At 52.7% G+C, this 27,591-nt stretch overlaps 2 protein-coding genes across 4 annotated transcripts in view; one reads left to right on the forward strand and one right to left on the reverse strand.

Annotated features, from left to right (window-relative positions):
- The window catches only part of HSF1 (heat shock transcription factor 1), a 100,307-nt gene extending 94,313 nt beyond the window's left edge, over positions 1-5,994 (reverse strand). For 2 of the 3 annotated variants that reach the window (XM_050939390.1, XM_050939389.1), the window contains exons 1-2: positions 5,851-5,994; positions 2,253-2,361 (exon numbers count right to left, since the gene is read on the reverse strand). In XM_050939390.1, the coding sequence (XP_050795347.1) occupies positions 2,253-2,361; positions 5,851-5,979 (238 nt within the window). In that variant the 5' untranslated portion in view covers positions 5,980-5,994. Of the gene's footprint in view, positions 1-2,252; positions 2,362-5,850 lie in introns of those variants that run through there. The other variant, XM_050939391.1, reaches the window with a different exon arrangement.
- A 414-nt stretch (positions 5,995-6,408) lies between these two features.
- BOP1 (BOP1 ribosomal biogenesis factor) overlaps positions 6,409-27,591 on the forward strand; it is a 98,880-nt gene continuing 77,697 nt past the window's right edge. The window contains exons 1-2 of the mRNA XM_050939346.1: positions 6,409-6,686; positions 12,266-12,463. Coding sequence (XP_050795303.1) covers positions 6,660-6,686; positions 12,266-12,463 — 225 coding nt within the window. The 5' untranslated portion in view covers positions 6,409-6,659. The remainder of the gene's footprint in view (positions 6,687-12,265; positions 12,464-27,591) is intronic.

Below are 27,591 nucleotides of genomic sequence, written 5' to 3' on the forward strand. Positions count from 1 at the left end.
GAAACTTAGAAAATGCTGTTTCTTGACTTAATGACATACCCATGTCACGGATCCACAGGATTGGTGCTATGCCCCTAGCTTTGGAACAGACTCTTGAAGGAACCCCTTCAGGGTGCCAGACCTGCTATGGGTCTCACTCCAGGTAAGCCATGGGGCTGCAGTGCCTTCTTAGACTGGACTTCTCCTGCTTCACACAGTGAGCTTCATTCAGCAAGTCCCACTGAGACAGATTCCTGATGGAGACTTGTCCACTCTGCAGGATTACCGCACCTCGCCCAGCATGGCAGGGACACTCACACAGTATCATCAAAACACTGAGTTTATTAGTTACTTGGAACCCAGCACAGCAAGTCCTCAGGGTTACAGAACTGAAGGCTACAGCACAGTCCATTCTGGTCAGCCCAGAGCCTAGGCAAGCTGTGGTGAACACCGTGATTCAAGCTCTGTCTCTCCATCTGACCCCCTTGGTCAGGCACCGGGTGAGAGCCCCAGCTCCTTCCAGCAGCCAACACTTAACCCCCCAGTCTTCTGTACTCCAGCTGGGGAACGGTGCCCATCTTCCCTGGGGAGAGGCGGAGAAATCTGCATCCCTCAGGGGTGCTGGTTGCAAAGTGTCAGTGTCTGGGCAACTAGATTTGCCATTGTCTTCTAAAATGCTCCACTGACATGGGGTCTAGTGCCCAAACAACTATGCAGCACCCAGACTCGTGTGTCTTGGCTTGCTCAGAGCAAATGGTCCTTTTCCACCAACTGGGCCAATGCTGCATGTAGGGGAAACTAAGGCACAAACAGGACTCAAATATTACAAAATATTCCCACTGTCACACGCCATGCTAGCTCTGGAGTCTGGCCCAGCTGTTTCCTGCCACTGTGAAAAAGGAGGGAACTGACAACTGGGTGAATGCCTAACCCATGTGATTTAAAATGGATATAATTAGATGAGGCTTCCCTAACACTTTCCTTTCTTGATTCTAGGACTATGATCACATCCCCTTGGTTCTGACAACATAAGCGGAAGAGGCACCACCTGCCTTAATACACACCGATGCTTCGGTCAATCCTATTCCAAAATGATCCCATATTTGTGGCCACCCCACAAAAAGCGAGTTGCATCCTCCTCCCGCATTGGAGTCAGCTGCGGCAATGGGACCAGCAGGGGAACAGTGCTGGAGAGGTCAATGGGCTGTTATGTGAAATCGAGCCAGATGGATGAGCTCTCCCCCTCTTGCAAAAACAGCCTCACAACCTCCACTCCCCTGCCTGCCAGCAGAGGGTAGGAGCTTGGCTCTGCTTCCTGAGGAGGGGACCCTCCACTCCACTTTCAACAGCAGAACAGGGAGAAGAGTAGAGGTAAGTCGTTGCACAGGAGTCCAACTCTCCGATGTAACCAACTTGCTGAGCTCTTCATCCCTATGGCAGGCTTGGATTTCTCTGGCGATGCTTCTCATTGGGAAGGGACAGGGAACTCTGACCTCCCTTTCTCAGGGCACTGCTGTTTCCAGCAGCAACAGTTACCATAGGCAGGCAGATGTTGCCTCCCGTTGCCCCTCCCACATTAGATCATCATAAGCAAGGGAGGGGGCAGAGTCATAGAAAAGAGCAAGTACGAGATGTGGAGAGACTCTAAAACTAGCTGAAGTTTTTTTAAACAGGTCAGGTTTGGTCGGTGTCTTAAAGTGACCTACACAGCAGCAGCTGCCTAAGGATATTGACAAGAAATCAGTGAGCCTGTCAAACATGCTGAGCTCAGTCTAACTGAGGGAAGTGAGGTTCTGGGAGAATTCCAGGTGGGAACCCTCTGGGCTACAGGCTGTACATGCCCAAGGCAAGGTTGGGTGTCTGCACCGAAATGCTAGTGAAAGGTGAAACAAGGAAAGTGTGCAGGGCTCTCATTCTAAGAGCCAAGGAATATCAAAATGTGAACAAGGATATTAAGAGAAGCCAGTTAGAGGCTGCTTCTCCTGGAAAACTTTGTGATGAAAGCTAATCTTTTCTAAGGCATTAGATTATTGTCCTAGAGAGGGTCTCACTTCTCAGCAGAGGCTAACCTTATGACTGCACTCAGCTCCCCTTCTCTCCCACCAAATCTGATAATGAGAAGCTTCAAAGCTAACAGGCTCCCAACCCAACCAAACCAGAATGTTCCTATACTGCCCTTCCAGTTAAATGAAGAGGTAGGCAGAGGAGGCCAATGCTGCAGCAAGGCGTAGGCCTCATGCTTTGGGTTCTTGAACTGCCTAAGAGGTACTTACACATGTTGAGCTGACGCACGAAGCTGGCCATGTTATTATGTTTGAAGTACTTTGGAAGCACCTCCTTGGCAAATTGGCCTTGGTCAAACACATGGAAGCTGTTTCCACTCTGTCAAAACACAAAATGAAAGTGACTCGTTATGAACTGCACAGCATTGCTGACTAGAGCTTCCCTCAAGTTACTCTTTTCCAATTTAAATACTACAGGCTTGCCCCATGACAATGTTCTTCTGTCACACAGGACACTGTGGCTCTTTCTGGTCAGGCTCACTCTGTGGAGTGGCTGGAGATGAGCATGCTACAGAAGCAGAGTACTCAATAGTAATGCATGAGGTGGTAGTGACAAGAAGAGTTCCAAAGTAGGGGGGAGGATAAGTCATTGAGGCCAGCAATTCTCAAACTTTCATATGCCGAATTATATCTTCATATTCTCATGGACTGCCTCCCCTCCAAGTTACGATACCACAGACCATCTTCTCTTACAGAATAGATCCTTGTGGCAACCACAGCTGCTTATGGGAAAAGTAACGGTAGCTTTATATTTAACATATTTTTAGCTATCCACTACTTTAGTAGCTGGAAACAAAGAGACGACCAGCGTCATGCAACCAACACAGTCCGATGACTGCAGCCCAGAGACTAGTCTGACAGGAGCATAGGACTCGGTTGGGATTAAAAATGTAGGGAAATTAAGCAAACTACAACAACTAAACCAATTTCCTCATTTTCCACAATTTGTCCCAACCCACTGACTCTTCTCACACCTATAGCTGCAGCAAAATGAACATCCGAGTGAAGTGCGGGGCCAGAGAGAGAACCAAGCTAGGGGTAGACATTGGACTCTAACTGCAGCCAAGCAAGTTCAAACATTCTGCGGAGCCCAGAAAGGATATCAAGTTCACATTGCAAAATGACACTCAAGCACAGCTGCCCGGAAATGAAGGACTTGCATGATAGGTTGTAAAAGCAAGGACCAGAACAGCTATGAGTATTCCCCTTGTCTGGAACTGTGGGTAAGGGAACATTTGAGACTAAACAAGTTTAACTTTTCAGAGAGACCTCTGTTAGTTTTCTGCATGGTTATTTAAAACGAGGCATCAGTAAAACACAGCCAGAATGATGGTGGTACATCCCTTACTGAAACCTTCACTGTTTTTGGTGTGAAGTTTTGGAAAATAAGTTTATCATCAATAAAAACACAGCCTGCCTCAAAATTAGCAGAGATCCAGTAATGTAATATTTCCACCATTTGGTATGAAAAATGTGGGACAATTTTATTGGGTATAATTTCATTACTTTTTTAGCACACCAGGCAGGAATAACTGTCAAAATATAGTATCTACAGAACAGGAAGAGAAAATATTTTCATTCTGGCAGAAAGAAGAACCCTGAACATTTTTTACGACTTGGATTTTCTTTCGTGGCAAAATTCTGTCACCGATCCATCTCCCTGCTGAGAAATTCCACACAAACAGAAGTACAAAATCTGACAGTAATGCCAGATGAAAACAAAGCTGCTGACAAATCATTACATTATAAAAAAAATAATCAGACTCTCTAGTTCAAATGAAGAAGGGTACTCACTCTATGTTGTACCATTCACACAGAAAATCAGAACGCCACCTTTTTTCTCTCTAAGCCTCTCTTCCATTTAGTACAACTACTAAATGAAAAGATATTTTAAAGTCAGAGCTACTTCTTCAAAACTAAGTTAGGTCATGCTCTTTTGTGCTGTTTAGGACAATATTCTTGGTATATCATTCCAATGCACAGGTCACATATCTCTTAACATCCTTTAGCAAGGAACAAAACCACCTGTCTCTTATGAGAAACAGATTTTTGTTGCTTACCACTAGAGTGGATTTGATTTAAATCAATTATGATCTAAATCACTAGTCAGGAAGACTAGGGACCACCCTGATCACCTACTCTGACCTCCTGTATAATACAAGCCAGAGAAGTTCCCAAAATAATTCCCCGAGCAGAAATTTTAGAAAAAAACAGCCAATCTTGATGTAAAAATTAGCAATGATGATGGAGAATCCACCAGGATACTTGGTAATACATTTCAATGGTTAATTACTCTCAGGCCATGTCCACACACTACCACTTTTTCACACTTTTGAGTGATGTAAGTTATACTGACAAAACACCCCCCTGAGCAACCTAAGTTAAACTGACAGAAGCGCCTCTGTGGCCAGCGCTATGTTGGTGGGACAGCTTCTCCCACCAACACAGCGACAGCCACTCGTGGGGTGGTTTTATTGTGTTGATGGGAGAACTCTCTCCCGCTAGCACAGAGCAGCTACATAAGCAATCTTACAGTGGCGCAGCAGCATTGTTACACCTGTACCACAGTAAGCTCGCTAGTGTAGACATGGCCTCTACAATGGTTTGTCTACATACAAAAGTCATACCAATGTAGCTATACTGATATAGCCTGCACTGAGTTATACCAGGGGTTCTCAAACTTCACTGACCACGACCCTCTTCCTACATGACCCCGGAAGCAGGGACCAAGCCTGAATCTGCCCAAACCCTGTTGCCCCAGGCAGGGGGAGACCAAAGTCAAAGTCCGAATCCCACCGCCCCAGGGGCCAAAGCGGAAGCTGAACGGCAGCCCTGGGGGGCCTATAACCTGAGCCCTGACAGTCAGGGCTGATGCCAAAGCCTGAGTCACACGGCCCTGGGCTCAGGCTTCGGTCCTGGGCAGCATGGCTCAGGCTTCAGCTCTGGGCCCCAGCATGTCTAACGCCAGCCCTGGTGACCCATTAAAATGAGGTCCTGACTCACAGTTTTAGAACCACTGAACTATACCCATATGTTGGTGCTTATACTTACTCTTGTAAAAGAAGGGGAATAACGTACAACAGCATAAGGCATCCTTACAACTGCATCAGCACTTAGAGTTGTATGGATATAATTAATTCAATTACAAAAATTACCCACCTAAACAAAATAGTTATACCGGTTTAAAAACTGGTTAGACAATCCCAAGTGTCTCAAGATTAAAGATCACTTGTGTGGTCTTTTCACAGGTACAAAGAGTGTAAGGTCTTTTCTAAGGAAAGGAGTTGCACCAGTTTCAATCAAAGTGGTCTTTTTAAGCCAGTAGAAACTCCTGTATATCTATTCTTGTAGCTGTTCAAGAGTGGATTATTTTGGTTCAAACTCAGTAAGAGTGCCTACACAACCTCTCTTACCTTTTAAAAATGTCAGTTCAACTCCAACCTTAAATTAAACCATTGCAACTATCTCGTTTAATCAGGCTCTAAGAGGAAGCTGGGAAGATCAACTACGCTAATCAAAACCACATGATCAATGTTAGGGAGTTCACCCATATTAACCAGAACAGGCAAATGTTCCCCGGGGAGCATCCTGGGCCTCAAAGATTGCTGCAGTGGGCGGTCAGGCAGGCCGGCCGGTGCTGTCTGCACAACGCTTCCGGCCTTCCCCCTCCGCGTGCCCCAAGCACCTGCCATGGGCTCTCGCTAGGCGGGGCTCAGCGATGACCCCTCCCGGGGCGCAGCAGGAGGCTCTCCAGGGCCATGTCCGGCCGGGCGGCGCCTGGTGCGAGGAGCCGGGCCCCGCCACTCACCGGGCTCCAGCAGATGAGCGGGTCGGTGTCGGGATCCTCCACCAGGGTCCACAGCTTGGTGAGGAAGGCGGGGACGTTGCTGCCGCCGGGGCCCGCGCCCCCCCCAGCCGCCGCCGCCGGCGCCTCCATCCCCGCGGGGCCCGGCCCGGCCGCGGGCCCACGAGAGGCCGGGCTCGCCGAGGCCCGGAGCGCCGCAGGAGGCCGCGGGGCCCAGCCGCCGAGACAGAGGCGGGGGCCCGGCTCGCCGCGGGTGCTTAGCGCCGCCTCCCCCCGCCGCGGGGCCCGGCCGCGGCCTGCGCACGGAACCCCCCGGAGCCCAGCATGGCCGCCGCCATCTTGGGACGCCTCACGGTGACGGCCAAGCCCCCTTCCGAGCCAGCCGGGCGCATGCGCACCCTCCTCGCTGTCTCCACCCCCTCCCCGGCAGGTCCAGAGTTCTGCGCTTGCGCTAACCCGAACCCCTTCCCAAGCACAGGCTGGAATGAGGCGCATGCGCACGTCGCACCCAAGTGAGCGGGGAATGATAGAAAGCGCATGCGCTGGAGCCAGTGGCTCTTCTGACCTTTGACCCCCTGACCTTAGTCCGCTTGGGACCGGAATGTTTTTCTCAGCCGTGCGGTGCAGAACGGCCTGTCCCGGGATAGCCCGCTCCCCTGGGGAGGAACCGGGAAATATTCCCGAGTACCCCGGGAGGGGGCGGGGCACTGTGACCTCTGACCTCCCGCACGTGGTGTGAGGAGGAGGAGCAGCGCGGCGCACGCGGGACTCGTGGAGCCGGAGCTGGAGGAGCTCCCTGCCGGGAAGGAGCCATGGAGCGGGCGGGGGGGAGCCGCCGGGTGAGACGGGGCCCCGTGCTGGGGGAGGGGGGATCGCGTTCTGCTCCCAGTCATGCCCAGCATGTGCTCGGCGCTGTACAACCTCCTCCCCCCCCCGGTCCCTGTCCCAGTCCCGCAGAGCGCCAGGCTTATTCAATGACGAAGCGAGCAGAAGTGCTGCGGGAGAGGGGATTTTCGTGTAACTTAAGCCAGGTCTCTTCCTTCCTGAGCTTCAGTGTATCTCCTGGGGACAGGTGAGCGGCCTGCAGCCCATGGCTGGAGGGCGGAGGGGGAGAGATTCTTAGACCCGTAACTGGAGCGAGATATGTGAAGGCAGGCCTGGCTTCGGGGCTGGGACCTTTATGGTCTATCCATGTCTGTTCGTGTGCAGCTTCCTTTTTCTGTTTTAAAAGTGTGGAGCGAGTGTTTTCTGGTGAATGTAATTGACAACGCTGAGTAAATCTTGGTTGTAACTTCAGTGAGACCTGTTTGTCCTCACTTGTGCTTTTGAGAGTTATAGTATCGTGCAGCTTTAAGCCAGACTGTGTGCACATGTGGAGTGTTTGTGATACACTGCTCATAGTGTCTGTTGTTTTCCCCCATTCATTAATGGACTCAGCAGCGCATCTGTATGGAAACAGACATTTATCCAAGGTTTCAAAGGTAACCGCTTAGGATACTTCTCTGCTGTAAGCAAGGCTAGCTCACAGTTCACATATTACAAAATCCAGCATTGCTTGAACTCCCTTTCCTGCCCTCCCTAACTCCCCAGGGTTTACCCCGGACCCCAGGAGTCCTAGTATGAAAGAGCAGTTTGAATGTTGCAAGCAGGTCGCCTTTCTGCAGCAGTACAAGATGGCCCTAACTGCGTAAGGGGTGGTGATGGGACCAGTGACTGACTTACAGGCTATGAAAGGCTTTTATCTGAGGGTGGGGATGTGTATGTGAAGGGACTCTGGGAGGAATTTTCTGAGGGGAATCAATGGGAGGGAGGCCCACAGGTTGGGCTCAGGCCACTCCTGGGCAACAGATAGGCAGCACCGAGTGGCTGAAAGGTTCCAGAAGAGTGATAACTAGAGCCTAGAGAGAGGTGATACAAAAGGTAGATTCCAGGAGCCAGAGCTGGGGTTGGAGAGTGGTTCGGTGACAAAGCTGTGCCCTAGCTAGGAAGAAGAAAATAAATACATTAGGAGCTAGAGAAAGAGGAAGGCAAGTGTAGGCCCACAACTTAGTGGAGAACAAGAGCTAATAACGGGCAACACCAAGAAGGCTGAGGTGTTCAGTGCCTATGCTGGTTCAGGCTTCACTAAACAGGTTAATAGTGACCGAATGGTTAACACAATATTAACAGCAAGGGGCGGGGGAACACAGCCATAATGGGCGGGAGAGTGGGGAAAGGACAGGTTAAATGATATCTAAACAAGCTAGATGTATTCCAGTTAGCAGGATCTGACAAAATTTGCCCTAGGGTGCTGAAGGAATCAGCTGAAAACTGGAACCATTAGTGATCCTCTTTAAGAACTCATGGAGGACATGCGTGGTCCCAGAGGACTAGAGAAGGGCAAACCTAGTACCTACATTAAAAAGGGGAACAAAGAAGACCTGGGGAATTGTAGACCAGTCAGCCCAACTTTGATACCTGAAAATATACCGGAACAAACTATGAAAGAATGTTTGTAAACACCTAGAGGATAATAAGGTGATAAATAATAGCTGATAAGGATTTCTCAAGAACAAAACATGCAAAACTAACCTAATTTCCTAGAGGATATGGGGAAGCGGTAGACATGATATATCTTGATATTTTTTTAGTAACACTTTTGAGATGGTCCCACAAGACAATCTCATAAACAAACTAGGGAAATGTAGTCTTAGTTAAATTACTATACGGTGGGTGCACAAATGGTTGAAAGATCATGCTCAAAGCGTAGCTGTCAATGGTTTGCAGTCAAACTGGGGGACTGTATCTAGTGGGGTCCTGCAGAGGTCAGGCCTGGGTGCACTTAGGAGAGGTTGCAAACGCTTTGGAGAGCAGGATTAGCATTCAAAATGACTTTGACACATTGGAGAATTGGTCTGAAATCAGCAAGATGAAATTCAGTAAGTACTATACCTAGGAAGGAAAAGTCAAATGCACAACTACAAAATGAGGAATGACTGGCTAGGCAGCAGTACTGCTGAAAAGGATTTGAGAATTATAATTAGAAGCAAGAGGAAGACCAAGGACAGGGTAGGCCCACTGCTCAGTGAGGAGGGGGAAACAGTAACGGGAGACTTGGAAATGGCACAGATGTTTAATGACTTCTTCGTTTCGGTCTTCACTGAGAAGTCTGAAGGAATGTCTAATATAGTGAATGCTTATGGGAAGAGGGTAGGATTAGAAGATAAAATAAAAAAAGAGCAAGTAAAAAATCACTTAGAAAAGTTAGATGCTTGCAAGTCACCAGGGCCTGATGAAATGCGTCCTAGAATACTCAAGGAGTTAATAGAGGAGGTATCTGAGCCTCTAGCTATTATCTTTGGGAAATCATGGGAGACAGGGGAGATTCCAGAAGACTGGAAGGGGGCAAATATAGTGCCCATCTATAAAAAGGGAAATAAAAACAACCCAGGAAACTACAGACCAGTTAGTTTAACTTCTGTGCCAGGGAAGATAATGGAGCAGATAATTAAAGAAATCATGTGCAAACACTTGGAAGGTGGTAAGGTGATAGGGAATAGCCAGCATGGATTTGTAAAGAACAAATAGTGTCAAACTAATCTGATAGCATTCTTTGATAGGATAACGAGCCTTGTGGATAAGGGAGAAGCGGTGGATGTGATATACCTAGACTTTAGTAAGGCATTTGATATGGTCTCGCATGATATTCTTATAGACAAACTAGGAAAGTACAAATTAGATGGGGCTACTATAAGGTGGGTGCGTAACTGGCTGGATAACCGTACTCAGAGAGTAGTTATTAATGGCTCCCAATCCTGCTGGAAAGGTATAACAAGTGGGGTTCCGCAGGGTTCTATTTTGGGACCGGCTCTGTTCAATATCTTCATCAACGATTTAGATGTTGGCATAGAAAGTAAGCTTATTAAGTTTGCGGACGATACCAAACTGGGAGGGATTGCAACTGCTTTGGAGGACAGGGTCAAAATTCAAAATGAACTGAACAAATTGGAGAAATGGTCTGAGGTAAACAGGATGAAGTTCAATAAAGATAAATGCAAAGTGCTCCACTTAGGAAGGAACAATTAGTTTCACACATACAGAATGGGAAGAGACTGTCTAGGAAGGAGTATGGCAGAAAGAGATCTAGGGGTCATAGTGGACCACAAGCTTAATATGAGTCAACAGTGTGATACTGTTGCAAAAAAAGCAAACGTGATTCTGGGATGCATTAACAGGTGTGTTGTAAACAAGACACGAGAAGTCATTCTTCCGCTTTACTCTGCGCTGGTTAGGCCTCAACTGGAGTATTGTGTCCAGTTCTGGGCATCGCATTTCAAGAAAGATGTGGAGAAATTTGAGAGGGTCCAGAGAAGAGCAACAAGAATGATTAAAGGTCTTGAGAACATGACCTATGAAGGAAGGCTGAAGGAATTGGGTTTGTTTAGTTTGGAAAAGAGAAGACTGAGAGGGGACATGATAGCAGTTTTCAGGTATCTAAAAGAGTGTCATCAGGAGGAGGGAGAAAACTTGTTCACCTTAGCCTCCAATGATAGAACAAGAAACAATGGGCTTAAACTGCAGCAAGGGAGATTTAGGTTGGACATTAGGAAAAAGTTCCTAACTGTCAGGGTAGTTAAACACTGGAATAGATTGCCTAGGGAAGTTGTGGAATCTCCATCTCTGGAGATATTTAAGAGTAGGTTAGATAAATGTCTATTAGGGATGGTCTAGACAGTATTTGGTCCTGCCATGAGGGCAGGGGACTGGACTCGATGACCTTTCGAGGTCCCTTCCAGTCCTAGAGTCTATGAGTCTATAATGGGTCTTAAATTGAATGAGTCAATAACCTGAAGCAGTTGTGAAAAAGGCTAATACAGGCAAGTCTTATCTTAGACGGGGGTTTGGTTCCGTGGTTATCACGTAAAGTGAAAACCGCGTATAGTTGAAATTATATCCCCAAGCCCTTTAAACCCTGCCCGCAGCTCTGGTGGCCGGGCTGGGGGGGCATTTAAAGGGCTCCACCGGGCTCCTCGCCATCCTTTAAATGCCCCCCTGGCCCAGCCACCGGAGCTGTGGGCGGGGTTTAAATCCTCCTGGCCCCACTACCGGAGCTGGAGGCGGGGTTTAAAGGGCTCCGCCGGGCTTCCTGCCACAGTGGGGAGCCCGGAGAAGTCCTCTAAATCCCACCTGCAGCTTTGGCAGCTGGGCTGGGGCTGGCATTTAAAGAGCCCGGAGCTCCATGGTGGCTGGAGCCTCGGGCCCTGTAGTTCACCCTGGAGACTGCCAGCCACCTCTGCAGCTGGGAGCCCCCTGGGTGATTTAAAGGCCCTGGGACTCCCAGCCACAGCTGGTGCCCCAGGACCTTTCAATCTTGAGGCCACGCCCCCCAGTCCAGCAGTACGCCTAAAGTTGAAATTGCGCATGTTAAATGCACGTAAATTGCGAGAAACCTGTATCATTCTGGGGTGAATTAACAGGGCCTTCATGTGTGAAATGCTGGAGATAACTGTCCCATTTTACTGGATGCTGGTGAGGCCTCGGCCTGGAGTTCTGAGTCCAGCTCTGGGCACCAGGCTTTAGGAAAGATGTGGAAAAATTGGAGTGAGTCCAGAGGAGAGCAACAAAAATAATAAGGTTAAAAAGCCCTGGGCATGTCTAGCCTTGAGGAAAGTAGACTGTGGGGAGACCTGATCAGTCTTCAAGTATGTTAAGGGCTGTTGTGAAAGGATGGTGATCAGTTGTTCTCCATGGCTGCTGAAGGTAGGAAAAGTAGCAATGGCCTTGGTCTGCAGCAAGGGAGATTTAAATTAGACATTAGGAAAAACTTTCTAATTACTTAAATACTAGAACAGGCTTCCAAGGAAGTTGCGGAATCCCTGTCCTGGGAGCCTTGTAAGAACAGGTTGGACAAACACCTGTCAGGGAAGGTCGAGGTGTTCTTGGCACTGCCTCAGCACAGGGGGCTGGACTAGCTGACCTCCTGAAATCCAGTGCACTCCTCTTTCTACAGTTAAGGGAATTGGCATGAAGATGAACCGTGCCTTACTTGTATTGGTGAAGCAGGCCCCCCGGAGACGACTCCTAGCAGGGAGGGGCAAATTGAAGTAACTCACAGCAGCATTTCTGGGAAGTCATCAAGTTTGTGAACCTTACTTGTGTCCCTCTCAGGTCTGGCCTGTGCGGATCAGTTTTACCAGCATAGCAATGTACTGCTGTAGCTGTAGCAATAAAACCCTGGCATGGTTCTGCAGAAGTTCTATGGCCAGTTGCCTGAACTGGTGTAACTGAGCACTCTGGAGTGGTTTGCTGGTATAACTGCACTAGCCAAATCCTCCGAGGGTAGACAAGGCCTGCGACTGTGGCTAACTGTGAGGATATGATCTCTTCAGGGGGAGACCACTGGGGGTTCTGTGCAGTGATGCTTGTGCTTTCCTTTCAGCTGTCCATTCCCAGTACCCAAGTGCTGGAGGAGCAGGCCCAGGAAAGCGATGACCTGACAGACAGCGAAGAGAGCATCTACTCTGGGCTGGAGGATTCTGGAAGTGACAGCAGCACGGAGGAGGAGGAGGAGGCAGAGGACCAGGACAACGGTGATGAGGGGACGCTGAAAGGCAGTTCACTCTCCAAGAAGGCACAAGTAAGTGTGAAATGTCAGAACATGTCCGTATAATACGAGTGTCTTGTAGCTGTGCCCTGAGTTCTCTCTTAAAACGTAACTTTGCCTAGAAAGACAATTTCATGCCTAAGAAACCTGGGCTCTCCTCCCGCATCCCCTGTCAACAATTTATGTGGGTCCCATGCTGAATGATTTTCCAGGTAGAGAGACTCCTCCATGAGAAACCCTCATGGCTTCAGTTTGCAGGGCATGGTGGTCGGGGAAGAAGGCTTGTGGTTTGTGTGCATGTGAACCAGGATAATGACACATCTCATGCGGGCGAATCTCTTATTATGGGGCGGGGGTGCTTATTAAGCATGTGGTTTATTGTTCTGTGTGGTGACAACATCGGACACACAGGGACACACTTCTGAGATTTCTGGCTGGGATGATTAAGTTGGGGTTGGAACAAGGGGTGGGACTAGATGACCTCCTGAGATCTCTTCCAACCCTAATCTTCTATGGTTCTATGATTGTATCATTCAGCTGCTGTGCAAAAATGGCGCGAGAACTGAGGGTTGGGGAGCAGCGGTTCTGGCAGAGGAGATGTGCGTTTACTGCAGGGAGATGGCATAGGAAGCTGGAGTGTTACTTGCATATTGTTAATTAAAGGAAGTCTAGTTTTCCTGCATTTCTAGAGTGAGAATACTTCACTCTCCCATGCCGCTTTCCAGCTGAATGCAAATACTAACCTGGGTACAGCTCCTGTGAGCCGCTGGTATAATTTCTGTGTCACAGATTAAGAAACTGAGGCACAAGATCATGTCTAGAGTAGGAAAATAAGTAATTTACAATGAGCAAGTTAAAATTTTGCAACTGCCACATTTTTAAACACTAATACCGTGAGTGTTTATTTCACTGTGAAACCCTGTGTACACTAACACGCTGTGAAAGAACAGCACTGGGATTGCCACAGTGGCCAAGGTGGAACTCCGGTCTGGTCTCTGACAGGTGCTCCAGAGGAAGGTGTAAGCGCCCCTCATAGACAGGTGTGGGATAATCTGCCTCCACATTCGGTCTCTTTCAAACTCCTTGTGGTGAGATTAGTTTAAACCCTGAAGGGTGAGGTTTAAGGGCTTGTTTTCCTAGCCTTGGCTTGGCCCAAGAAGGGAAGTGATTTACAAACAGCTCAAGCAGCCAGTGGCAGAGGCGGGAGTAGAACCAGGGTTCTGGCCTTGGAGCATGTCCCATGAGCAAGGCTCCGTGTCTATCATGAAAGTCACGGGTTCTGTGACTTTCCGTGAGCTCAGTGACTCCTGCAGTGGCCAGTGTTGCTGACCTCGGGGCCAACTGCTCAGTGGCTCCAGGGACAGCCCGAGCAGCGGCCGGTGAGGCTAGCTTCGGGGGTAGTCACACTGGCCACTGCTTGGCGACCCCAGCAGCTGGCCTCGGGGACCACCTGAGCAGCGGGGCCCCGGAGGCCCCCCAGAGCAGCCCTCCTGAAAAGCGGGGCCCCGGAAGCCCCCCAGAGCAGCACTCCCCCAGAAGCGGGGCCCTGGGGCCCCCAGCTATGATTTAGTCAGGGGTATTTATAGTAAAGATCATGGGCTGTGAATTTTTGTTTGTTGCCTGTGACCTGTCCATAATGCTTACTAAAAATACCTGTGACTAAATCATAGCCTTACACACGAGCCCATGAACCAGACTGTTCCCTGTTGTTCTACTCGTGGGCCTGTCGCTATGTGTGGGTGCAGCTGGGGTGCAGGGGTGGCAGTGAGCAGAGTACCCTCAGTAACTGAGAATTGCTGGAGAGGATTGTGAATTCAGCACCTTCCTGTCTGAAAGCCACAGCTGGCTGCCTGCTGGACCCGTGTCAAGTTTCTTGGCCCCCTCCTCAGCGTTTCTGTAGCCCCTCAACTGTACTGGAGTTTACTCCTCTGGTTCGACTCCATGCTGGGTCGTGCTGCTGTCCTTCAGGAGCTCGCGGGCAGGCTGCTGGGAAGCAAAGCCATGACGGTACCGCTTAAGTAAAGTCAACCCCAGCATAATCCTGTGCCCGGAGTCGTCTAGAGCACCGTTTGTGCTGCCTTCTTTCCTCATCAGCACGGCCTGTGAAGGGCTGGAGTCAGAGCAGGGAGTGGGCACGTCTGAGGAGACAGGCCTTGCTTAGGGCTCCTGGCTGCGTCCCCCCCTTTCGCCTCACTCCTGTTACGAGGCAGGAGTAACTGGATGGCGCTGCAGTGGCATTTTCCTGAGGCAAGAGCCATTTCCCCTCCCTGTCCTGCGCCTCACTTCATACTCTGTGCATGTACGGCCGACGCTGCCCTGGTGCCGGGAACAGCCCCGATGGGCATTTTGTGGTGACTGGAGACATGGGAGTGGGAGAGCCTGTTGGGGTCCATGTCCAGCCCCCGGGCCTGCTGGGGACTGCTTCCGGCATACGGGGTGCCTATGCGTTGCAGGTCCGCTCCTGCAGACATAGTAGGCTGGGAGTGTTGGAATCCAGTTTAAGCTACCACTCTGCCTGCCTTCTGTGGAGGAGGGGCAGCTGAGGGGTTCCGCACAAGGAAAAGCGATGAGACGTGTCCGACTTGGCCAGGATTCCTTTTTGATTTCACTTTTAAAACAAAATTCCTTACCACGTTTTCAGGAATTTTCCAGTGTTTGTTAAACAAGAGCCTCCTCTCCTCTCCTCTCCTCGGTTCTGCAGCGAAGTCATAATACAGGATTTATCATAAGCAACCAATGTGGAACAGACAGTAAATGATGAGAGGTCTTGCATTTCTCCAGCAGCTTGCTGATCCCCAAGCACTTTGTGGATACAGAGCCCATATGCGAAGGTGAAAGTGGCCATCTGTAGAGTGGAACGGAGCAGCTGTTTAACAGCACTGTTACCAGATTTGCCCATTACTTTGGGGTGTGCTCATTCATTCGGGTTACTCTTCTGGGGAAGGGGATTCTGTCATTCTATCAATGTGCTGCTTGTGTCCCTTGTGTTTTCACATGGAGCTCTACTCCCTTCTGCAGGTCCCCTCCCAGTGGAGCTCTGCTGCAGGACCTAGGCTCCCCAGGCTGGGTTCCTCCAGCCCCAGATCCGGATGAACACACCCACCCACCCACCCACACATACATTAACAGAGCAAGTCTGAGCGGACTGGGTCAGTCAGCACTGTCAAGCTGACCCCTTATATGTCTGTGGACTCCTGGGGCTGGATGAAGCAGCACGTTCAAGCTGCCCCCCATTATGTGCCCCTGGGCTCCATGGACTGGGTCAAGCAGCACTTTCAAGCTGTTACCCTCATGTGTCCGAGATTCAGCACGTCCCTGTCCCAACTCTCACAACACAACTGTGCTGGCAGTAACCTACTGGATGAGCAAACCCCACAGTATTCTGGGCGCTGCAGGGATCTTTAGCTTAGGTAAAGGAAGCCTTGCTGCAGAGTGACTGGGGGAAGCTAAAAACACAAAAGAGTAAAGTTCAAGAGAGAGAGAAGCAACCAGCTTAACCATACAAGTTATTTATTGAATATTAGTGATAACTGCACAAGGAGCCTACACCAACCCAACCTACATTATTAAAGTTTGATACCGCAGGCAGATAGGAAAACAGAGAGAGAGAAAGCTGGGGGGATCTCACCCACTCCATGAGCCTTGAACTGGTCGGGGTTCCCAGGTGATGGTGGTAGCTGAGGGTCCTGAGTGCTGCAGACAGGCAGAGCCCCCAGCACCATCAGTCAGGAGAAGATGGAGTCTCAGTGGAACTGATACGTAGTTTGGATCTAAGCATCAGAACACTGACTGGAGGGTGAGTAGTGATTTTTGTAGAGAAAATACAATGGTTCAAGGGAGAACACTAGATTTGTTTGTAGGTAAGCTGATGACTCCAGGGTTTTCTTTAGACTAGACAATAGGAGCTGATCACTCTTGGCTATGGGTGGTGTTTTCTTCCAGGGAGCTCACAATGCAACTAGGCTGCTTCAGTATTTGGATATCAGGTAAGGATTCATGACTAGAATTGGTCTGATAATTGCTGAGCTGGGTGAGGGCAGACTAGGTTCATTAGCATCTGGAGCAGAGATTCCCGTGATGCAGTGCTTCCTTGTCTTTTTCTGGTCCCAGAGTTCAGTGCAGTTCTCAATTTACATACAGAATGGAGAACAGACATGTCTTCCTGTCCCATCTCTCATGCAGATGAGGCTAGGCGAGTTGTCTCTGTTCTCCATTCCATATGCTAATGGAGATGTCTTAATCTTGTCACCCTTGGCAGGAGGGGTCTAGGTGTGTCTCCCAATGCCCTTCACTGCTCTCTGCAAGTTTTTTCCTCTGACGGGTTTTGGTTTAAGCAGAGGCTGCAGGGGGGGCGGGGGGGAAGGTGTCATGCATGAGTCAGGCTGGATACTGCACCCTGGTTGCCCAAGAACACAGAGGTGACTTGTATCAGCACACGATAACCTTACATAACCGAGGATCCTGGCTAGCGTTAAGGGGCATTTAGGGAGGCAGAATTAAATCACTAATGTAAGAATTTCCTCCGGACCCCACTCCTCTAGAGGGATCCGGGCTTATTAATAACTGCAGGAAGTAAGTAAGTAAATAAATAGAACTGGTTGTGTCCCATGCAAAGGATGCCACCTCCAGCAGCACTGCACCTTGTAGTGACTCTGCCGGGGCACCGGTTCGGTGCTAACTCAGAAAAATGGGCCTTTTCCCCTGCAATTTCCCATGGTTGTTACCAGTGGTGCGATGTGGACAAGGAGCCAGCAACGGCCGGTATCTTATCTACAATATCCCCTGGCCCTGCTGCCAGCAGAGTTGGAGGTGGTGGTTTGGATGCTGCCAGCTGGCCTGTTGCTACCAGAGTTGCCCAAATTGTAGCAAGGGTAGGAACTGTGCGGGGGGCAAGGCCCAAAGGAAGAGCAGCATCTATCCAATTCTCTGCGTGTCTTGGTCTCTTATCCAAACCCTAACTTGACCCTGCTGAGCACACAGCTCTGGCAGGCCCCCAGTACAGGCAACGGGCTGAATCCTTCATGTGTGATTGCACCGAGGCTGAAAATGGACTTCTGACTTGGATGCAAGAGTGGGGGTGAGGCAGACAGCTGCAGTCAGACGCAATCGGATACAAGTGTAAAAGGCACCACAGCTAACTGCCGCTGGGTAGAAAGGCTTCCTTTGCTTTCCCAAGTTCCAAGGTTTAAAGTGAATATTTGGAAATGTTGGTTGGATTAGGTGCCCTGTTCTAAACCTGCCTGGCAACTCGTGACAGCGGGCCGCTCGCTCGCTCGTTCTGCAGGGGGTGTTGAAAGCTGGCTGCTGGAGCTGTGTTTGATGGTGGGTGCTAGGCGCAGCTAGCATAGATGGGGCCTGCATGTCCTGTCTGATCTACCCTCTCCCCTGGCGAGTGGCTGCATGGGCGTGTCCAGGCTTCGCTAAGGTGAGAGCTGTGCTGCTGTCCTGCCCGGCAGCCCATGGGCTGTCAAAGGAGCAGGCTGCTGGGGGTAGGTCCTGGTCTGCGGTGTGCACCGCGTCAAATACAGCTCCTCTTGGGCACCCTACCATGTGGCTGAACAGTTCGGCCTTTGCCGAGGGACTAGCCAAACAGTGTCAGCCCTCACCTCAGCAACCCGGCTTGGTCTGTCAGACGGTGCTAGAGCAGGGCTCTTGACCCACGCCAGTGGTAGAGGCCGCTCGTTTAAACCTGGCTGTGTTGCCCCGGGTGGAACACACAATCTCCAGGATGCCTCTCCATGGCCCTGGGTGCAATGTAAAATCCCTCTGTGCTCATACCTACCTCCCGGCCCGGCCCAGCCTGGAAACAACCTGCTCTTCTCCTTGTTTTCTGCTCAAGTGATTTGCCGGATGTCTGTGGCTGGTGCCTGAGAAGTAACAGAAGAAGGGCCCAGCAAAGATCAGTAACTGCTGGTGTGGAGGTGGTTGTTTTGGTACAGATTCATGGCTTTGCATTGTGGGGCCTGGCAGGGCACAGGACCCTCTTGGGTTTGCATGGACCCTGGTGCTTCTTGATCAGGGTTGCTTTCTAGCTTCTGTCCCTGAAAGGAAGTCCCAATATCAGGCAATGTGCAGTGACCTGAGGTTGGGGCTTCTCTTCCCTGTCCCCTGCACTAAAGCCCTTCTGGGACAGCTTCTTCGGCTAATCAAGCACCCAGAGATCCCCGGACGCTCCCAGGGACCTCTGTCGCCAGGCCAGAGTTGTTCTCTGGTCCACCCAGCAGGAGCAAGACGCCTAGATTGCATCTTGAGTCTGAACTAGGAAGGGGATTGGGCCTCATTGGCGCAGTGTTGGAGAGCACCTGGGAACACGGTACTGTGCGTTGCTGTGGTGGGCAGGGGTCGAGGAAAGAGCAGTAAAGGGTGGGGAGAGGCTCTGAAGGGGAATTTGCCTCACCCAGCCGGACTGTGGAAGCTTCAGGGAGGAAGGCCCAGGTTGAGCGTCCCCACCACCAGATCATGTGGATTCTCGGAGGCTCCTGGGCATTAAAGCTCCCACGCTGGTAAGGCCTGGAAGCTCTTGCAGTGAGGCAGAACACAGTGACAGAGCATCCTGCCGATCCGCTGTGGAGGGGGAGGACGCTTATGGGGGGTGACGAGACGGATGCTGCTGGGGAGCAAAGCTCTCCTTCTGTTCAGGAGCCATGCAATCAACTTCCTTCCCTAGCCCCTGGCTGTCTCGCCGCGCTGCCTCTCATTGGGCACCTGCTGGACAGCAACAGCCACTTGAGTCCATGGATGACCCAGGATCCAGTCCGAGTGGGGAGATGCTGAACGGAGTTGCAGTGCGCTGCCCCATTGCCCTTGGGGCCCAGAGCCAAAGGTCCATTCCCCTGCCTGTCATCAGGCTCGTGGCCTCTATTCTTCGTGCCTGCCTAGGTTACAGGACTGTGCAGTCATTAGGCTGTCGCTGTCGGGTTAGATTTCCTGCTGAGGACTTCCAGCATGTGACAGGCCGTGCTTTCCTCCTGGGCAGCCCTGTGCTGAACGGAGCGGCCTGATTCCAGAGAAGTCCAGCAGCCTGCTGTTGAAGGCCACGCTGAGCTGGTTATTGGCTGCTTTTATGGTCCAGGAAGCCCCCTCAGCCCCACTGGTCTCTCTGGGGCCCTGTGAAAGAGTCTGGAATCGGTCTGTCCTACGCTGGGGATAGGCAGCACTGGGACGCTGTCGCAGAGCATGTGCCAAGACTGGCGCTTGGACCCCGCTGTCTCGAAGGGCCCACCTGGAGAGCTTGATGTCTCTCTCCGTGGTTCAGCAGGGAGATCCGATCGGCCTGTAACATTATTGATATAAACTGGGACCATACAGAACATGGTTTGTTTGAGCAATTGGTCCTGAATTGGCACTCTCAGTCGGGTCCCGCCAAAACTCCATCGTCACACGGCTGCTCTGTTTCTAAAGGATGCGGAGCACTCCCTGGGACGAGTGAGGCTGCAGTACGTTCCCCTCCATGCTGCCCGGTCACTGCTTCTTAGCCCCAGGTCTTTGTCTGTTCGCACTTCCGAGGCCTGCTCAGGCTCTTCCTGGGTCTGAAACAACCTACACATTTCCCGAGGCAGGCGCTGCCTTCTCGCTGACAGAAGGCCTTGCCTGCTGTGTTTACGAACCCTAGGCCGGTTCATGGCACTCGATGGCAGCTGCTGCTGCTTTCGTCCCAGGGCATCTCAGCCAGTGTGATCCCCGCAGCAGGGCTTTGGACTGGCAAGCTAGTGTGGTGTCTGTGAGACTTGCCTTCCCCAAGCAGCTCGCAGTGAGGCTAGAGTGGCCAGGAGTGAGTTAGTAGCTGCTGCTAACCAACCTGGTGCTAGCTTCCCTCTGTTTTAGTGATGGATAAGCAGAGGCTGCAGACCCCCACCCTTTGGCTCACTTCCCCCAGGAAATATGTGCCACTGAGGTGTCGGCTCTTCCAAAGGAGAAACCCTCTCCCCAGCGCCTGGAGCTGAAGGACCTGCCTCTTCCCACCTTCCTCTTGGCTGGAGCTGGTGCTTGGTTTGGCGTGGCGGTTGCTTTGTTGAGCCCAGTTAGGAAAGCAGCAGGCTATGCTTCTTTGGAGGGGGATGTCTGCACGGCTTTCTCCTGAGCCTCAGTGCTGGGCTGGGGCCTCTCAGCACGAGGGCTCGTAAACGTCTTTAGCAACTGTCCCAGCCATCAGCCCTGGGCTGCACCAGTTGGTACACGCTGCCTCCAAATTCACTGCACTGGCAGAGCGTGGGTGTTCCAGGTTGGTGGGTGCAGCTGATGGAAGGTAGCAGCCGCACAGAGACTCCCAGTTACAGTAGGACTGGGGAGCCTAGAGGTCTGCTTCTGGGGCATGTGCGGAGCTGTGAGCTGAGGAGAGCTGCCCTGATAACAGCTGGTCAGAGCCAAGCCCTGTAGCCCTTCAGGCTCCTCCAACAGGACTAGACTCCAGAGGCTAATGTCCAGTTACCCCTCCCGTGCTCCTGGAGGCCCAGAGCAGTGAGACCCAGAGGAGTCTGGCCTGGTGAGTGCCTCTGTGAGATGCTGGCGGCTCTAACATGGCTACTGGGAGGGAGGCTGGGGCTGGCGCAAATAGGTTGGGGCAGCTGCAGCCAGAAGATGAGCCATTGGTCCTCTGTGTGTGGGGGGGGGGAGGGGACAGGCAGGGGGCATTTGCCTCCGTCTGCAGCTGAAGCCCCCAGCATAAGGGCTCTGGGCCAAGTTATACAGGTCAGCAGACTAGATCCTTCGTGTCCCGTCTGATCTTTGGCATCAATGAACGTTTCAGACCCATGCAAACACGTCCTCTGAACTGCAGTGACTGATGTGTCCAAACTCTCCTGCTGTTTGGGGAGCACAGCCCTGGCCGGTCCAGACTCTGCGTAAAGGGCTTTGCTCTGACCCTGGTGGACGTGGTCATTCTCGCTGCCATTTCTGGATAATACAGGGGGTTGCTTTGGGCCTGCTCGCGTCTGGGCTCTCAGAGCTGCTGCAAAGACTTGGACTCCAGCCAGAAACTCAGCCGGTCTAGCCCGCCTCTGAGGGTATGTCTACACTGCAAGGAGACCCCCAGGGCTGGCCCTCCCACCTCGCAGGGGTCCCATGCCTGAATATCTGCACTGCAAACAGCCCCTTAGCCTGAGCCCTGCAAACTTGAGTCAGCAGCACGGGCCGGCCCTGTGCTTTACTGCAGTGTGACAGACCCCGAGAGCGGACGTGGCTCACCAGTGAAAGGGGGTTCTGTGGCTTCATCCTAAGCCATATCACATTGCTACTGCACCGTTTGGCCAGGCCCCCGCAGCTGGCCAACTGAGCCTGGCGGGGACCAGCCCTGGACTGGCAGGGGCTGCTGCAGGTCAGCAGAGAGGTGAAGTGGGAGAGCTGTGGGGTGCAGGCCCAGCAAGGGGGCACAGGAGCTGAAAGAGACAGGAACTTGCAAGTCCTAATTCTGGCCTTCCCCTGCCTCCCTTGGTTAATCTTCTCGGTGTCCGTGTACCAGTTCCCTGCGTGTCACAGGGGCCGGCTGGCTGGCCTCCCAGAAGGGCTGCCAAGAGAAATAGGTGAACAGTTTACACACACACAGCAGGTTGGACTTGCTTTTTCCCCTTTCTAAGTCAAGGCTTCCCTGGTCATTAGCAAGCTCCAGAGAGGAGCACAGACCCCCCACCCCACCCTTTTCCATTCAGCCCTGGATATGGCCCAGCCTGGCAGAACTGCGAAGGAAACCTGGCAGCCCAGACACGACTCTCCCAGCAGGCCTCTGCCATAAACACCAGCGACTGCAGCCCCCCGCTGCTCCCAGCCACGCGCACACGGTCCCACGCGCACACTCCTGGACTCCCTCGCACATTCGCACTTCACACCAGACTCCTGTGCACGCTTCATGCCTGTTTCTCTCCCACCCACCTGCCACTACTCCTCACTAATCCCGCACCCGGCTCGCTGCTTCCATTCCCCCTCCCCATGCTGTCACCGGTCACCCCAAATTCATCCCTTCTCCCCTCTCAGCAGCAGCCCCACTTCCCCAGGCCTGCCAGCAGACCAGACATTCACCTTCGCCCCCCTCCTTTCGGAAGGGGGCTGCTGGGTGGAGCGGGGTCCTGGGTGAGCCTGCTCAGGCGAGGGGGGACTGGCTGCGGGGGGAGTGCGCTGGCGCTGGTCTAAGCCGGCTGGGGGGTGAGGAGAGAGCAGGCCTGGGCTGTGGCATGAGGAGCCCAGCAAAGCCGCTGAGGTTTTCTCAGTCTCCCTGGGCGTGTCTAGGCTGCAGTTCAACACCCGTGGCCGGCCTCCGTCAGCTGCCTTGGGCTGCAGAGCTCTGCCATGGCAGTGTAGGAGTCTGGGCTCTGGGACCCTTCCCCCTCACAGAGCCCGGCCCGGCCTGCACATCTGTGCTGCAGTGAAAGAGCCCAGAGACTGGGAGCCTGAGTCAGCTGACATGGGGCAGCCCAGTGTTTGTGGACCTACCCCTTGTGGGCCAGGCCCGGGGGCGGGTGGTGGAGCTGCTGCTGCGCTGGGCTGATGAGCTGAGGCAGTGAACCACACGCACCAACCCCAGGCCCGAGAGCAACACACACACACACACTGCACGTACACACGCACACACACTCAGCTGCAGCATAGGCCGTGCTTGGTTCAGTCTTTCTGTGCAAAGAGAGATGATGCAGCAGTGGCTGGTGCTGACGGGACTTGTCCAGGAAAGCTGGCTGCTCACTCTGCTCCAGCAGACTGTGGGGTTGCGGGGCTGAGCAGGTCGGACACGCTGTGCCTGCATTTCAGAGTAACGTCTCGGCAGTCGCTTTTTTTTTTTTTTTTTTTTTTTCAAAGGTGGCATCCCAGGGATGAGCTTTCCTGTTCCCTCGCTATTTTTAGGAGTTTGTTCTGCTGTCCGTCTCCTTCCTTCTGCCTTGATTTCCATTCAGTATTTTCCCTTCTCATTTGTTCTTTCTCCTCCCTTCCCTGATCTTGTCCCGTGTCTCCGGCTGCAGTCTGAGATTGAAGGGCCTCAGCAGAGCTGGATGAGGGGTATGCAGGACTGGAATAGCGGGGGGCTGCGGATCAGGATGGAGGTCTGATTAGCCACCTATGGGAAGTTTTCTTCTCCCACTAATCTCCCCGGCTGCAGCCAGGGACAGTCTCCCGTCCTGTCTGTGCTGGGAATCTGAACTGTTGCCGAAAATGACTTTGAGCAACTTGCTGCCCTGATCCAGCGCCTTTGGTTCCTGTTGGTGCAAACTCTCGTCAGCCCAGGTGACGGGTCCTGGTGCAGCCAGGACTTGGCTGCGAGTCTTGCTGACTCACCAAGTGCAGACGCAGGCTCACCCCAGGCCCCCTGCGCAGCCTTTGGAGCTTCCCGGAGGATAGGTGTTAGCTCTCAGCATTGCATGCTGCCCTCTAGTGGACTCCAGTGTGCCAGCGGCTGGGCCTGTTAGAGGCTCCTTTTTGGTTTGATCTCTGAGCAAAGCCCCCGATTTATCCGCCATCCCTATCCGGATGTTCAGGCAGAAGTTCCAGGGGCCCTGATTTGCTAAATGGCTTCACTGCTGCCCTGTGGGTGAGCTGAGCCCCGTCGCGCTGATTCCCAGTCACAGGAGGGCTAAGAGCTTTTCCATGCACCAGAATGCACCGAAGGGTTTTCCGCTCAGCCCTTGATAAAGGAATGACCTGTGAGTGCACTCTGCCGGCTGGATAATCTCTGCAGGGGTGAGCTGGCTTCCCCCGTTGAGCCCTGAGCCTCTGGCCTGCCTAGCTTCCGGGCACTTAGGGGCGTCGAGAAAGCAGCTCCCCTGAAAGCCTTTGGTCAAGTAGCAGGGTAGGGTCTCTGCCAGTCTGTGCGTGAACGCCACTGTCTGAGGATTTCCTTTTGGGACTTTCTTCCCTAGGGAGAGTTCTCCCCCAGCTGGTTAATGTCCCGAGATGTAGTTAATTGCTAAGGACTAGAATCCTGCCTGCATCCCAGATATGCTAGAGGGGGACTTGGGATGGATTTTATACAAGGGCTCTGCTTAAGCAGCCCAAAGCCGGTGGCTTGATCTCCGCTCTCAGGGAGCGCGCTGCTTGTGTCTTCAGCTGGCTGGGGATGTCGGTGGGTTACCCAGCCCGAGGGCATAGGGATGGTGTCACGGAGTGTGGGGGAGTCCGGCCCTGCACCCCTCTTCCTGGGACCCACAGTGACTCTCAGCCAGCCAGTAAAACAGAAGGTTTATTGGACAACAGGAACACAGGTTACAGCAGAGCTTGCAGGCACAGTCAGGACCCCTCCACCGAGTCCTTCTGGGCTTTCAGGGTGCTTGGATCCTAGCTAGGATACCCTGAATTCCGCCCACACAGCCCCAAGCCCAAACTCAAACTGCTTCCCTCCTGCCACTCCCTTCCTTTGTCCCCTTCCCGGGCAAAGGTGTTGACCTTTCCCCTCCCTTACCTAGCTCAGGTTACAGGCTCTGGCCTCGTCCATCTCCTAAAGTCCTCCCCTGCTCTCCCACTCCCCACACAGACAGTCCTTACTGCATCACATCTCTCCCCCCTTCGAGACTGAACTGAGCGGGGTCACTCTGCCCAGTGACCTGGGGAAGTTCTCAGGGTCCCCTCTCCGGGACAACGCATCTGCTGTCAGGTTGGCACTTCCCTTCACATGGACCACGTCCATGTCATAGTCCTGCAGGAGCAGGCTCCACCTCAGGAGCTTGGCGTTGGCTCCTTTCATCTGGTGCAGCCAGGTCAGGGGAGAGTGGTCGGTGTACACGGTGAAGTGTCGCCCAAAGAGATATGGCTCTAGCTTCTTAAGGGCTCACACCATGGCCAGGCATTCCTTCTCGATGGCCACGTAGTTTTGCTCCTGGGGTAGCAGCTTCTTACTCAGGTACACGATGGGGTGTCTCTCCCCCTTTTCATCCTCCTGCATTAACACCGCCCCTAGTCCCGTGTCTGAGGCATCGGTGAACACCATAAAGGGTTTGTCAAAATCTGGGTTTGCCAGAACTGGGTCGCTAACCAGAGCCTCCTTCAGCGCCCGGAAAGCCTCCTGGCACTGCTCAGTCCAGATCACCTTGTCTGGCTTCCCCTTTTTGCACAGTTCAGTGATGGGGCCGGCTATGGCACTGAAGTGGGGCACGAACCTTCGATAGTACCCCGCCATCCCAATAAAGGCCTGGACCTGCTTTTTGGTTTGGGGAGCAGGCCAGTCTCTGATCACCTCCACCTTGGCTGGTTCCGGCTTCAGGCAGCCGCTCCCCACCCGATGGCCCAGGTAAGATACTTCAGCCATCCCCACCTTGCACTTCTCAGCCTTTACTGTTAACCCAGCCTTTCGGAGTCGGTCCAGGACTTGTTTAACCTGGGACACGTGGTCCTCCCAGGTCTGGCTGAAGACGCAGATGTCGTCAATATACGCCATGGCAAAACTCTCCATCCCCCTCAGTAGCTGATCCACCAGGCGCTGGAAGGTGGCCGGCGCTCCCTTGAGGCCGAAGGGCAGGGTCAAAAACTCATAGAGCCCCAGAGGGGTGATAAAGGCCGATTTCAGCCTGGCATCTGCGTCCAGCGGCACTTGCCAGTAGCCTTTGGTAAGATCCATAGTGGTGAGGTACCGTGCACCTCCCAGCTTGTCTAGGAGCTCGTCAGGCCTGGGCATAGGGTAGGCATCAGATACGGTGATGGCATTGAGCTTTCGATAGTCCACACAGAACCGGATTGACCCATCCTTCTTGGGAACCAGCACTACTGGCGAGGCCCAAGGGCTGGAAGACGGCTGGATCACCCCCAAAGCCAGCATGTCCCTGACCTCTCTTTCAAGATCCTGGGCAGTTTTACCAGTGACCCGAAAAGGGGAGCATCTTATAGGGGGGTGTGACCCGGTCTCCACCCGGTGGACAGTCAAATTAGTGCGTCCAGGCTGGTTGGAAAACAGCTGTCGGTACCGATGCAGCACCCCTCTGATCTCAGCGTGCTGGCCCGGGGTCAGTTGCTCAGAGAGGGGAATCGCCTCCAGGGGGGAACCAGCTTTTGTCCCAGGGAATAGATCCACTAAGGGGTCATCTCCCTGCCCCTCCCAATGTCCACACATGGCCAACACCACATTCCCCCTGTCATAGTATGGTTTCATCATGTTCACATGGTACACCCGACGGTGATGTGCCCGGTTTGACAGCTCCACCACATAGTTTACCTCATTCAGTTGCTTGATAACCTTGAAGGGCCCTTCCCAGGCGGCCTGGAGTTTGTTTCTCCTCACGGGGATAAGAACCATCACCTGATCCCCGGTGGCGAAGGCACGGGCCCGTGCCGTGCGGTCATACCAGACCTTCTGCCTCCTCTGGGCTCGGGCCAGATTCTCCCTGGCCAGGCCCATGAGCTCGGCCAGTCTTTCCCGGAAGGTCAGGACATACTCCACCACTGACTCTCCCTCGGGAGAGGCCTTCCCCTCCCATTCGTCCCTCATCAGGTCTAGGGGCCCCCTCACCCGCCTTCCATACAACAGTTCGAAAGGTGAAAACCCGGTAGATTCCTGGGGTACCTCCCTGTACGCAAACAGCAGGTGAGGTAAGTACTTGTCCCAATCTTGCGGATGCTGGTTCATAAATGTTTTTAGCATCCTCTTCAGCGTCCCGTTGAACCTTTCTACCAGCCCGTTGGACTGGGGGTGATACGCTGAGGCCCAGTTGTGCTGGACCCCACATTTCTGCCATAAGGACCGGAGCAGGGCCGACATGAAGTTGGACCCCTGGTCCGTTAAGACCTCCTTGGGGAACCCCACCCGGCTGAAAATTGTCAGCAGCGCATCTGCCACTGTGTCTGCTTCGATAGAGGACAAGGCCACCGCCTCGGGGTAGCGAGTGGCAAAATCCACCACCACCAGGATGTATTTCTTCCCTGACCGGGTCATCTTGCTGAGAGGTCCCACTATGTCCATGGCCACCTTCTGGAAAGGTTCTTCTATGATGGGTAAAGGCCTCAAAGCCGCTTTCCCCTTGTCCCGGGCCTTCCCCACCCTCTGGCAGGGGTCACAGGATTGGCAGTACTGTCGGACATGGGTAAAGACCCCAGGCCAGTAAAAGTTCTGTAGCAGCCTCTGCCTGGTGCGCCGGATTCCCTGGTGCCCTGCGAGAGGGATGTCATGGGCCAGGTACAACAGCTTGTGACGGAACTTCTGGGGAACCACCAGCTGCCTCCTGATCCCCCATGACTCTACTTCCCCTGGGGGAGCCCAT

Source organism: Gopherus flavomarginatus, chromosome 2 (genome assembly GCF_025201925.1).
Source record: "Gopherus flavomarginatus isolate rGopFla2 chromosome 2, rGopFla2.mat.asm, whole genome shotgun sequence".
Taxonomy (NCBI): domain Eukaryota; kingdom Metazoa; phylum Chordata; order Testudines; family Testudinidae; genus Gopherus; species Gopherus flavomarginatus.